Source organism: Otolemur garnettii, unplaced genomic scaffold (assembly GCF_000181295.1).
Source record: "Otolemur garnettii isolate 467f Iridium unplaced genomic scaffold, OtoGar3 scaffold00043, whole genome shotgun sequence".
Lineage (NCBI taxonomy): Eukaryota > Metazoa > Chordata > Mammalia > Primates > Galagidae > Otolemur > Otolemur garnettii.
The window spans coordinates 6,552,182-6,564,813 of NW_003852438.1; the positions used below are offsets into that span (position 1 = coordinate 6,552,182).

The 12,632-nt window shown below is 52.8% G+C and overlaps 1 protein-coding gene across 1 annotated transcript; it reads right to left on the minus strand.

The window, feature by feature from the left end:
- Positions 1–1,562: 1,562 nt before the first annotated feature.
- On the minus strand, positions 1,563–12,632 carry KRT82 (keratin 82). The gene is made up of 9 exons (XM_012805486.1): positions 12,228–12,632; positions 9,865–10,073; positions 7,627–7,687; positions 6,915–7,010; positions 6,374–6,538; positions 3,480–3,605; positions 2,627–2,847; positions 2,353–2,384; positions 1,563–1,804 (listed from the first exon to the last, which is right to left on the minus strand). Exons 1-9 carry the CDS (start codon positions 12,630–12,632, stop codon positions 1,563–1,565), a joined length of 1,557 nt encoding a protein of 518 aa, XP_012660940.1.

Here is a 12,632-nt window from a genome sequence, read left to right on the forward strand (position 1 = left end):
TTCAAAAAATGTATATAAGATTCAATGGCTTTTAGTGTGTGCAACCATTGCCACAGTCGAGTTTAGCCATTCATCACCTCAAAAGGAAACTGATAGCCATTAACTTACTAACCTCTGTCTCTCCCTCCCTCCAGCCCTAAGCAACCCCCCTGGCTGCTTTCTGTCTCCATCATTCCCCATTCTGGACTTTCATGTGAATGGACTTGTGTAGTGGGTGGGTGCTTGCAACTGGGTTCTGTGGTTCAGAATAGGAGCAGAGCCCAGGGTTCGGGAGCTGCTGAGCACAGACACGACAGAGGACCCCACAGAGTTTCCTGCGGACACTTGCAGCAGGCCACTCGCCGTGAGTGTAGGGAGGCGGCCCTGAGCAGAAGGTCTGCAGTTTTCAGCATGACAAGTGACTTGCAAGCCATGGGGTGTGATGTGCCGGTTTTAAGTGCAATTTGTATAGAGCCAGATTTATTCCACAGGCCACTTAGAAATCATTTACACGTAGTTTTTCCTTTCCACTCCCAAAGCTCTAGTCCCCAATGGCTGCTCATGGGTTCCCCTTAGCTTTACTGCACCCCACACAGCAGGGTGAATAATCCTGATGCTGCAGTCTAGGAACAGAGCCAGTTTATTGGGAACAGACTAGCCCAGGAACACACAGCAGAGGCCTTGGATCCCCCAGGTGGGCCTGACTGGGCAGGAGGGGCTCCTGGGAGGTGGGGTCAGCCCAGTGCCTCCTCTGCCTTCTCCTGACCCCTGAACCAGAGCCTCCTAGTTGGCTTGGGCAACCACATCACTGCAGCCCAGACCCACATTTAGATCAGACCCAAAGCAACAGGAACAAAAGGGAGAGGGCGTGGGAACCTGGCAGCTATGTACAGAAGAGGGGGGGCTTTGTTTCATTGAGCAAATGATGTCAGTTCTTGATTGTCTAGTAAACACTCCGTGTCCCCTGCCCTTTGTTCTAGGCATTTCCCTGCCATCACCTGCCAGTGTGAGCTCAGGAAGGACTTACTTTCAAGTAAATCTCCTGCCTAAAGACCACCTTGATTCTGTATACTTGAGAGGACACTGGCAGGTCCTGACTGGTCCTTTGGAATTCAGAATGGGATTTGTGGTGGCTCCACCTGGGGTTTACAGTAGTGTAGGTTTTAGGTGGTATTAAAAGACCTTCGCTTTTCTCAGGTGCATAAGAGCTTGATGTAAGGGAGGCGGGGAGCCTAGGACAGGGGAGTGGAGCTGGCTTTGAGGAGAACTTCCATGGGATAGCTGTGATGCCCTCCAGCCACTGCTATTCTCGTGGCCACACTAGGGCCTGGTGCTACGTACTCTCTTTCTCTGCCTCCCACCTCTATCCCCAAGGCCTCACCCAGATTCCGTGAAAGGTAGCTAGAAGATAAGGAGGGGCTTAGGGGCACTCAGCTCCCAGGGCACACTTGAGCGGAATCTGGAGTAGAAGTAGGAACATGGGGCTTTGGAATATCCGTGTCTTCAGCCCTGGTGGGGTGTGACATCCAGGGCCAAGGGCTGGGGGTCCTGTCCCTGGATTTCCAGCCTCTGGGTGTGTGGTGTCAACACTTATGGCCAGAGGGGCTGCTCCCAGCCCCGGCCTTTGAGCTGGAGCCCCGCCCACCCCCACAGCCCAGGAGCCCTTGCGGCTCACAGGGGATGTAGAGTTCACCCGTGCCGGCGACACTGCAGCCCCCACTGCTTCTGAGGATGCTGGTGCCCCCTGGGCAGTATTCAGTCCTTAGGATGGGTGTGCTGACCGCACAGGGCTCATACAGGACAGCGCCTTTGGAACTGCTCACAGCTGTGGGAACAGAGAGGGGTGCTCAGGCCCTATACTGCACCACTCTAAGGCAATTGTCTGACAGGTCTCAGCCAGGCCATTCCTCCTACCTGCTGCCATTCAGCTCCAAGGACACCCCCATTCCAGCTCCCAACCTCCATGTCTCCCCTGCTGGCCACATGAAGCACTCACAAGCCCCTGCTTGCCTCTCCTCTTTCCCCAGAGCCTTGGCAAGGCCAGGCCTGCAGTCTGCTTTGCCTTCTCTGTTTCTGCTTGTCTCAGCCCTCCTTCCTGAGTCTGTTTCAAATCCTCTTCTTCTAGAAAAGTGCCTTCCTGTTAGTACCACTCTTTGTGACTTCTGGGCCCTGAAGCCCTGAGATCCCTCAGAAGCAGTTGGATCTGCTCCCAGTTCCAAAAAGATACAGGTGGTGGGAAAGCTTCACCATCAGCCCAGAGCTCATGGCAGACAGATCCCTTCCTCAGAGGTCTGGGAGGGATGGTATGGGCTGTCTGTGTTGGGGTTGTGAACCCCGAGGACCCTGAGCTTGGGGCATGGTTCATCTACTTACAGATATTCACCGGCCCGATGCCTTCGCACAGCCTGGGGGTAAGAGGGAAAAGACAGGCAATGGAGTCAGAGAGAACTAGGCTGCCCTCTGCATGGGCCACCTCAGTGATGAGGGCCCACAGACTGTGTGCTGTTTGGGGTTTGACGACTGCAGACAGATCATAGCAGCAGAGCTGGGTCATAGTAGCTGCAGTAATGAGTGGGATGGATGGGCCTGGCGACCTGCACACCTGGTGCCCATCCACCCTCACCTGATCTTCCCTCACCCAGCTCACCTATGCTCCTCGCCCTCCAGAAGGCGCCTGTAGGTGGCGATCTCGATGTCCAGGCCCAGCTTGGAGTTCATCACCTCCTGGTACTCCTTGAGCAGGCAGGCCATGTCCTGCTTGGCCTTCTGCAGGGCCTCCTCCAGCCCTGCCAGCTTGCACTTGGCATCGTTGAGGGCCACCTCGCCCTGCTGCTCAGCCTCAGCTATGGCACCCTCCAGCTTGCAGCGCTGTAGGGGAGAGTACAGAAAGGCTTCACTGGGGCCCTGGAACTCCTGGGACAGACTCTCAGCATGAACACAGTGATGGGTACAGCCAGGTTCAAATTCACTGTGGTTTTCGCCCTTTGCTTATGGCATCCAGTTTCTCCAGGAAATTTGGACTGATTTTCTACCTAAAATGCCCTAAGGAAATCTGAGATTTTTCTCTTAGACATGCAGAGCAATTTCTTTGGAGCTAATAGATTTTAAGCACCTGGCTGGTCTTCACTAACCTAGGAGAATAGGGCGGATCTGATTTTATGAGAAACTCAGAGTCATCCTGCATTTCAGGATCATAGTAGTAAAGCCTTTGAGGAGACCATGGAGAATGTCTTTTCTATACTCTCACGCACTGAAACACTCCTCCCATTTTGTCTTTGACAGGTGGTCACCTGGCCTCTGCTGGGGACCAACCATTTCCTGAGACTGCTTCTCCTGCTGAAGGTCAGCTTTGTTGTAGAAAGAGCTTGCTTCCTCTTCATCAAGGGGCCAGGAGACTAAGTGTCTGTTAGTCCTTCCTCAGCAGAGCTCCCAGGGAGGATTAGAGGATCAGAAACCGCCCCCCCATCTCTCCCCTCCCATCTCTCCCCTCCCCTCATTACCTGGGCTTTAACAGTCTCAATTTCCTGCTGCAGCCGCTGGATCAGCTTGTTCATTTCCAGAATTTCGTTCTTGCGGTTGCGGAGGTTGTCACAGTGGTTCCCAGCTGTCAGCCTCAGCTCCTCATACTGTCAAGACAAAGGGGTCAGAGCTCAAGGCCTGGGGGCATCTCTAGCCCCCTTCTCACTGTCCTGGGGCTCTGCTCCCGTGATGTCTAGCTTGGGTGCTCTCTGGTTTCTACTCCACATCTGCTCCCCAACCAACTCCTTCCCACTTCTGTTCAAGTTTGGGGTCCTTACACAGGCTGCTCTTTATTCCTATCTCACCGCACAGCCCTTAAATTCCTCCCCAAGCACTGAGATCCCCTCCGACTGTTGGTTTAGCTGTTCTGTATTTGGCCCCCTTCTCTCTTTCCCAGAGCCAAACGTCTCCTGAGCTCTCTCTCCCTCTTGGCTGTCTCTCTGGACCTTGGAGGGGCTTCTGTGCTCAGCCTGGCCCACCTGAGATGACCAATCTGCCTATCAGGATAAGGACTTTTATATGTTTTCCCTTAAAACAATCAAAACCAGAGTACAGTGTAATGTCCTACCTTGGCTTAGCTTAAAAAAACCCTTTGTATTCCGAATTCAGTTTGTGAACAGTATGTGCAGATTTATTTAATAGATTTGTTAAAATTAGCCAACTTTAGATTTTCTGATAGTGGATGGGAGTGTCTTGAATAGAAAATACAAAACAAGAGATAAGCTCATAATTATTCTCTTTGGCTCCTTTGTTATTTACTGTGGGAAAGCCTATAGTTGTCTAATAAACATCCACTCTCTTCTGCTTCTTAAAACAGAACCCTGGCTCAAAGCCTGTGGCTCAAGTGGCTAAGGCCCCAGCCACATACACCTAAGGTGGTGGGTTTGAATCCAGCCCGGGCCCACCAAACAACAATGACGGCTGCAACCAAAAGATAGCCGGGCGTCGTGGCAGGTGCCTGTAGTCCCAGCTACTTGGGAGGCGGAGGCAGGAGACTCGCTTGAGCCCAGGAGTTGGAGGTTGCTGTGAGCTGTGATGCCATGATACTCAACCCAGGGGGACAACTTGAGGCTCTGTCTCAAAACAAACGAACAAAAAAAGCCCCGAAAACAAAAAAACAGAACATTGCTTCTATTTGGGGTGACAATGAGCACAGATAAGAAAAGATTTCTCAGCCTTCTCTAATCAATGCGATCTATGGCCATTGCCGGGTAGGGCTGCTAGGAAAGCTCTTTTTAAAGTGGGAGTAACTCAGCTGGCCTTTTCCCTGTTCTCCTTCCTGTCCGACATGACATCTGAGATTGGAGGCATCACAGCTGTCTTGGGACCCAAGGCAACCATGAGGATGAAGCTCACATTAAGGATGGCAGAATAGAAAGCTAGAAGAAGCCTGGGTCCCTGATGGCATAAAAGCCCTGTGTCATCCTGGGTAGCCAATTTTTGTACTTCAAGCTGTGAAAAAAGTAAAGACTGAATTTTTTGTTTTTAAAATTTCTGATCCTCATAGTTAAATATAATCCTTAATAGAATTTTCTTCATGATTCTGACTTAGAAGGATGGTTAAATGAGATGGTTATATTCTCTGAGTCTACTTGACTGATGAGTGGCCCAGGGCAACCAGGGGAGGGGACAGCCAGGGTGAAATCTGCCTGGGGAGGGCCACAGGCTGAGTCACCTGAAGTTGGCTCCAGGCCAGCATTTGGTACTTCTGATCACTATAGATGTCCAGAAAATGGGCAGAGTATCACTTGGGACACTCCCTGAGCAGTGGAATCCACTGTCTTCACGAAAAACTCCGGAGGACTTAGCACAGCTCTGCAGAAGTGCTGTGACCCAGCCGCATCCTACCTCTCAGCCTCACCTACTTCATAGCGCATCGCATACCTGGTACCCGTCTTTCATCCTTCAGCATCCAGGCTCCTTCTGCTCCACAGCCCGCCATCCCCTTCCCTTTTCCCTGCTCCTTGAAATCTTACTTGTCCTTTAAGAGCAGATCCAATCCCTTTACCTTTCCAGACATAATTTGTTGCTTTTGTCATCAAACTCCCTTAAGCTGCTGCTTGCCCTTAGCAATCACTTCATGCTATCTTATATTCTGGCACGGTAAGCCCATCCCTCCCGGCCATGTGTCTAAAACTGCATGCCTACAGCACTCCCTATGTTCACCATGACTTATTTCTCCACAGCACACATCACCCTCTAACTAACATACATCCACAGTTCTGATTTGTCTGGTCTATTCTCTGGAAGGAAAGTAACATGAAGGCAGGGACAGGTGTCTGTCCCGTGTCCTGCTGAATCCCCAGCTTCTAGAGCTGTGCTTGGCACACGGTGGGTGCTCAATAAACAATGATGAATGAGTGAACCTACGAATGAATGCAGGGATGGGTGGCGCCTTTCACAGGACGGTGAGACTGGGATAATGTGTGTCACATTGAATTGCTCTCAGAGGCTCCCCCTGCCCTCCCAGCAAGCCCTAATTACCAAGTCTGGGGCCACCTTAATCACCATTTCTGCCCTGCCATCAGTAACCACCCCATGCCACCAGCCTCCTCCCACACCTCAAAGCCCAGAGCCCTCTTTGCCATAATCACCAATTAGTATTTATTAAGTGCTGGGTAGAGAAGCATTTCCGGTGAGCCTGCAGATAAATAAAGCTGGCACCCTAGCACCCTGGTGACAGGCCTGAGCTGTCTGTGGGATCCCTGCCATGTGCTCTGGGGCATGGCAGAGATAGAGGGGCTGGGGTTCATGGGTTGCCGTGGTGTGTCTGGCCTTCATTAGCTCCTCACCACTTCCGGGGGAGGAACAGTCTGGGGCTCTCCCCCTCCCCTCATCTTTCTGGGCTCCCCTAGCTCCCATCCCAGGGCCTCACCCGGCACTGGTACCAGGCTTCCGCTTCAGCTTTGCTGCGGCTGGCGATATCGTCATACTGGGCCTTGATCTCGGCAATGATGCTGTCTACATCCAGCTCCCGGCTGTTATCCATCTTCACAATGACCGAGGTCTCTGAGATCTGGGACTGGAGCAGGCAGATCTCCTGGGAAGGATCCCCATGAGAAGGTGTGAGCTCCCTGAGGGCCGAGGTGCAGAAGTAGGGAGAACCAATCTGACCGTCTCATAGCAGATTTGGTTAGAAATCTGCCATAGCTGTTCCAACTGCAGTTACCAACTGGCTCCCTGTCCCCACCCTCTAGTTACCCAGAGCTCTATGGAAACTTTCTCAGAGGGGCCTGTGAGCTGAAGATGTGGATGATCTGACTTGTGGAGTCTCACTGCCTGCGAGCCACCTCTCCAGAGCTGACCTCCCCACATACTCGCCCTGAGCCATCCCCACTGGGCAGACGCTCTCCAGTCCCATTGCTCCCTGGGCACTCGCCCTTGACTGACCACTTGGAGGGAAGGGCAGCTGGTACCTCCTCATACAGGCCTTTCAGGAAGTCTATCTCCTGGACTAGAGCCTCTGCGTTGGTTTCCAGGTCAGCCTTCATCAGAAAAGCTGTGTCCACCTCCTGCAGCAGAGCAGGGACAGAACCATGCCTGGGCTGGGGCTGGACAAGGCCACAGCTTCCACCTTCTGGCTCCCCTTGCAGGCAGGCTGGTGGCAGGTGCAGGTGTGGGGCCCACCTTTCCTCACTGAGCCCAGGTGGATATGAGGAGTGATAGACCCAAAGTGGGGTCCCACAGCCCCGGGACCCTGCGCCTAGGCCTGATGTCCTGATGGGGAGGGCCCTGAAGGGGGTGGGGGTTTAAAGGAGCCTTGGGTATGGCTTCTAGAGTTCACTTTGCAGAACTTGGGTCTGGAAATATCAGGCTACCTGTCTAAAGAATCATCGCCATTGTTTTCATTTTGGGGGGCTTGCATAAGAACTTCTGTCTTGCTTCTGATTTGTATTAGCCCTGGCAGAGGGAGACAGGATTTTTACCCAGCTTTGGTCCTCATGAGTTGGGAGGTGGAGGCCAGGCCAATCCCTGCCTTTTTACAAGGGGTAAGGGGAGAGGGAGCTGGCCCAAGAGTCTGAGGGTGAGGACCCTGTAGTGGGCTGAATGGGCTGTAGACACATTTGGACACGGCCCAGGGCTGGCAGGCCAGCTTGAGGTCTCTCCTCCTGGAGTGCCCTCCCTCACCTTCTTCAAGGCAACAAACTCATTCTCGACACAGGGGCGCAGGGAGAGTTCCTCTTCATACCTGATGAAACAGGCAGGAAAAAAGCACTTTAGTCAGGCATGGAGTTTGGAAGAGGCCTTGGCATCAGGCCTTTGGGGGTGACTCTGCCTGTCACTGAACACCCTGAGGAGTCACCGGGTCCAGCCCTGTCTCTGGACTGTTACCATGGTCCCTCACAGCTGCTTTTCAAGTTTACCCATCCTCCTCTCCAGGAGGCTGTTCCTGTGATGAGTTATCCTCTGGGGAGTCCTCCCTAAGACCACCTTCTCTCTACCTTGCTGCCCCCTCTAGGAAAGCAGAGAAAGGCTGTGCTGTGGCATAGCTGTCTTTTTCCATGTCATTCCTAGGGATATTCCTAGCTAGCCTTGTGGCCCTCCTCACTGGGAGGGCTCTGGGCCTGGCCCCTACCAGCCATCCAACAGCAGAGGTAGCAATTACCCACTTTACCAGACTCACGGAGACAGCCCACTATTTCCTCCAAGTGCCTGGGGCTCTTTGGCCCACTCACTGCCCCCTACGGCAAAGGGGATTGTCAGGGCTCCCATCTGGCCAGCATGACTCAGTTGCATGAGCAACACTGATCCATTAAAAGCTACTGTGCCTCCTGTGTCTATCTCCCTCTTGCCCGCAGAACTTTGCGCCAGCACTGTGCTGAGTCCTAGCTCTGTTACATGCTAGTTGTGACCAAGTCAGGTATGTGACTTGGCCTTTCTGCATCTCATCACCTACAGTCCCATCATCTGCAGAGTGAGGGGAACATTGGTCCTGCCTCGCAGGCTGCTGTGAATTAATACATCACGCACATTACTAGGATAGGGCCTGGCCCGGGGTGGGTACCATGTGTTTGCCACTACTGTTAAAAATGATAGCTTCAGCTCATCCGTCTCCTATTTCTGACTTTCCAAAGCCCTAGTTCTCCTCTGGACCTTCAGACATGTGTCCTGGGCTTACCTTGCTACCTGTTCCTCAGAAAGGGCATCATCCCCACTGTGGCCTCCACACCCCTCCACACTTCACCTGTCACAGTCTACGAGAGTTGTACCCTCACCTGGCATACTCTGGCCCTTCCTTGTCACCTGTTCCTGTCCCGTTCCTACTTCCAGGGTCTACTCTGGATTCCTTTTCATAAGAAGCCTTTGGAATCAAAGTTAGTTATCCTTCATGGCCCAGAGCAAATGGCACCTCCTCCAGGAAGCTTTCCTCTCTCTCTTGGGATTCCTTTCCCTTCTGCTCTGTGCCCTATTGCAGCTGCTAGTGTGTATGCCGGGGTGGTCTGCACATACTGGACAGGGGCGTCCTGAAGGCAGGAGCCAGCCTCTTCCCTCTTTATAGCACCCACACTTCCTAGCAGTGTCTAGCACCTGCAGCATGAGCGTCCCCAATGGGGGTCCAGTCCACTGACCCCACATTCCTTATGATCTGTTGCTCTATTTGAACTTTTCTCCTTAATGGAAAGACATTGTCTCAGTTTTCCCCACCCACACACACTCCCACGGGGCGCTGGGCCCAGGGCCCAGTGAAGCAATTTATCTGGGCCTCAGCTTCCTGCAAGCACTGGCTCTGCTGGCCAGCAAGCTCTTAATTATCATATGCTTCTCAGCCACCTACTCACGCTGTGAATCAGACTCTAGAGCTTGCTCTCAGGGAGGGTGATTCTAGCAAGATAGAAAACAGAAATGGCTGGGAAGAACTTGGAAGTGAGATGGGGAGCTAGAGCTCTGGTAATGGGTAGGGGTTGAATTCCAGCTGTGAGATTTCCAGCAAGCCAGAGTCATGGGGTGAGAGAAAATGGGAGCTGTGGCCTGAGGGTGGTGGGAGAGGTGCAGAAGGAAAGGCAGGAGCAAATGCTTGCAGGGAAGAGGCCTAGGGCCTCAAATTAGTCTGTTTGGGGAGTAGGAAGTAGGTCTACAAAGGGAGTGATGGAAGAAAAGGCAGAGCAGGTGATTTGGAGCAGGGACCTGGAGTCCTAGCAATGGCAGATGAAAGAGCTCGTTTTACAGGGAGAGCAGTAATGGGCCTTCTGTAGGCAGGTGGAGGGGAGGGAGATGAGAATGCAGGATTTCAGAGCTCCCACCATGCACTGAGTGGGTGCTCTGCTCACATCAACCCATGTGATTGTTCTGCCACCTCATGAGCCAAACTACGGCATCTATAGCTTGCCCCGAGTTCCCAGGTGGGGCAAGGTAGAGCCAGCTCACTTTTTCTTGTAGCCTTCCAGCGTGTTCTGGAGGCTGCAGAGCTCGGACTCCAGCCTCGTGCGCTCCCCAGACACGCAGTCCAGCTGCCGCCGAAGGGCGCAGATGTAGCTCTCGAAGATGGGCTCGATGTTGCTCTGGCAGCACCGCTGCTGCTGCATGAAGTTCCACTTGGTCTCCAGCAGCTTGTTCTTCTGCTCCAGGAACCGGACCTGTGGTCAAGAATAGGATGTCCAGGCGGGTGGGCACCAGGCCTTGGAGAGGGCAGCGGAATAAGCTCATGCCCTCTCTCTCAACACACCTGTCAGTGCACTAGTGTTTGTGAAAGGCAAAGTCTCTGCATGTACTGACACCTGAGGGTATGTGCGTCTGTCTCCCACACCTTCTGCTCAGGGCTTGTCTGCCATAGTGGAATGGGTATTGCCCGACAGGCCTGGGGTAGGACCACATTCCAGCCCCACCTGCCTGCCTCTCACTAGCCACTAACCTTGACTAAGCCATCCTATCCCTCCAAGGCTCAATTTGCTTCCCAAAGCTCCCATTTGGGCCTGTGTGTGGGAAAGCACTCTGTGAATCTTCATACTGATGTAAGTGATGCCTCCAAGTGGAGGCTTTCTTATCTTGTTGCCCAGAAGCACTCAGGGGGGAAGTGAAGATCAAGGGTGTTGTCTTAGGACTCTAAGCTCTTTTCACCAACTCTGCTGAGTTCTGCATGGCTGTATCTGAAAAAAGCCCCCGTGCTTGGTAATGTGGAGAACTCTTAGCCTTCCTCTTCCCTTTTTGTGGATTGAAATCTGAGATTAGGAGAATTTGAGTGAGCTGACCACAGTCACCCAGCTAGATCACCCAGCTAGTCATTGACAAAGGGAACATGGTCTCTAGTCTTTGCTCTAAGATTTTCCATATGGTGCATTATGGCTCAAGAAAACATCAGAAATGGCTTAGCATCTGTAGCTCAAGTGGCTAAGGTGCCAGCCACATACACCAGAGTGGTGGGTTCGAATCCAGCCCGGACCTGCCAAACAATAATGACAACTACAACCAAAAAATAGCTGGGCATTGTGGTGGGCACCTGTAGTCCCAGCTACTTGGGAGGCCGAGGCAAGAGAATCACTTTAGCCCAAGATTTGGAGGTGCTGTGAGCTGTGATGCCATGGCACTCTACCCAGGGTGACAGCTTGAGGCTCTGTCTCAAAAGAGAAAGAAAGAAAGAAAGAAAGAAAGAAAGAAAGAAAGAAAGAAAGAAAGAAAGGAAGGAAGGAAGGAAGGAAGGAAGGAAGGAAGGAAGGAAGGAAGGAAGGAAGAAAGAAAGGAAGGAAGAAAGGCAGGCAGGCAAGCATCAGAAGTAATGTGGCCCTACTTCTGGTCAGGACCCTACCAGCAGGAGGCTCCCAGCCTCACCTAAGCGGGTGTGATGTTGTTGATGACCAGGATCCACATTGGAATGAGTTTATGGCTGGACTTAATATGCTTTAACTTAAAATGCTTTAAAACGAAAACTGCAAACATGGCTAAACCAGTACTATGTGAAGCACTTTGCATGTATTACCTCCTTCAAGTCTCCCACCATCTCTCCTCTCCCTCCCCACTGGGCAGCAGGGTCCCTGAGGCTGAGAGGTGAGTAGCTAGAATGGGGATTCAGGGTCACAAGAGTGGAGCCCATACCAGGGCCCCGGTCTCTTGTTCTGGCCCAGGACTCCTGCCCCTAAACCTCAGGTGTCACCAGAAATACCAGCTCAGGCCTTGGCATGGATCCTGACCCTAAGAGCCTCCATGAGGTGTGGGCATAGCCCTGGGGGATAATGGATGCCACCAGTTCAGGCCTTCTAAAGAAAGGCAGCACCTCCCCCATTCCCTGTCAGCATTCAGAGCTGTGGCTCTGGGGTTGGCAGATATAAGCCTTTCATGATGGTCACCTGGTGCCTCTATCTGTGGCTGCTACACGTTTTCCTCCTCCCAGGCCTAACTTGACAGCAAATTCTGAGGTCATAGTGCACGCCTTTGCTTCAGGCCCAAGAGCCTTGACTCAAGTGCACAGAAGCTTCCATTGTTAAATGCTCATCAGAAAGGGCATTTTTCTGCCTCTTTGGTCATTCCTTTCAGTATCGCTTTGGAGGTTTCTGTTATAGTCTGACCTCCGGCAACCTTGGTGACTTTGCCAGAGAGAGATGACATTAACAAAAGGACTGGGAGGCAGACACATTTAGCGTGGAGTCTTATCTAGTCAGCTTCCAAAGATTAAAGGCCACGGAATGTGGGAGAGGCCAATGAATAAACAGCGGCTTCCCCCAGACCAGACAAAGACCAGGTGACAGACCGGCAGTGCGTCTCATCCTGCAGCCCTCGAACCCTGGGCCTGCACCCACCTTGTTGATGAAGGAGGCGAAGCGGTTGTTGAGGCACTTGATCTGCTCTTTCTCATCCCTCTTCACCCTCTGCACCGTCGGGTCGATCTCCAGCTCCAGCGGGACCAGGAGGCTCTCATTGATGGAGACGGGGGTGATGCAGGCAGGGGGCCCACCGGTGGCCCCAACTCGGTACCCAAAGCTGGGCAGGCCACACCTGGAGGCGACCCGAGGTCTCCCAAAACCCACGTTGCACAGGCTCCGTGAGCCCAGGCAGCCCAGGGCCCGGAGGCCCCCGGAACCTCCAGGCCGGCATGGCCCCTTGCTCACTGCATAGTGGGTGACTACCCGGGGCATGATGGCTGAGTAGGAGCTGAAACTCCGACTGCCACATCTGGAGCTCGGCTGGAAGGAACGGCAAGACAT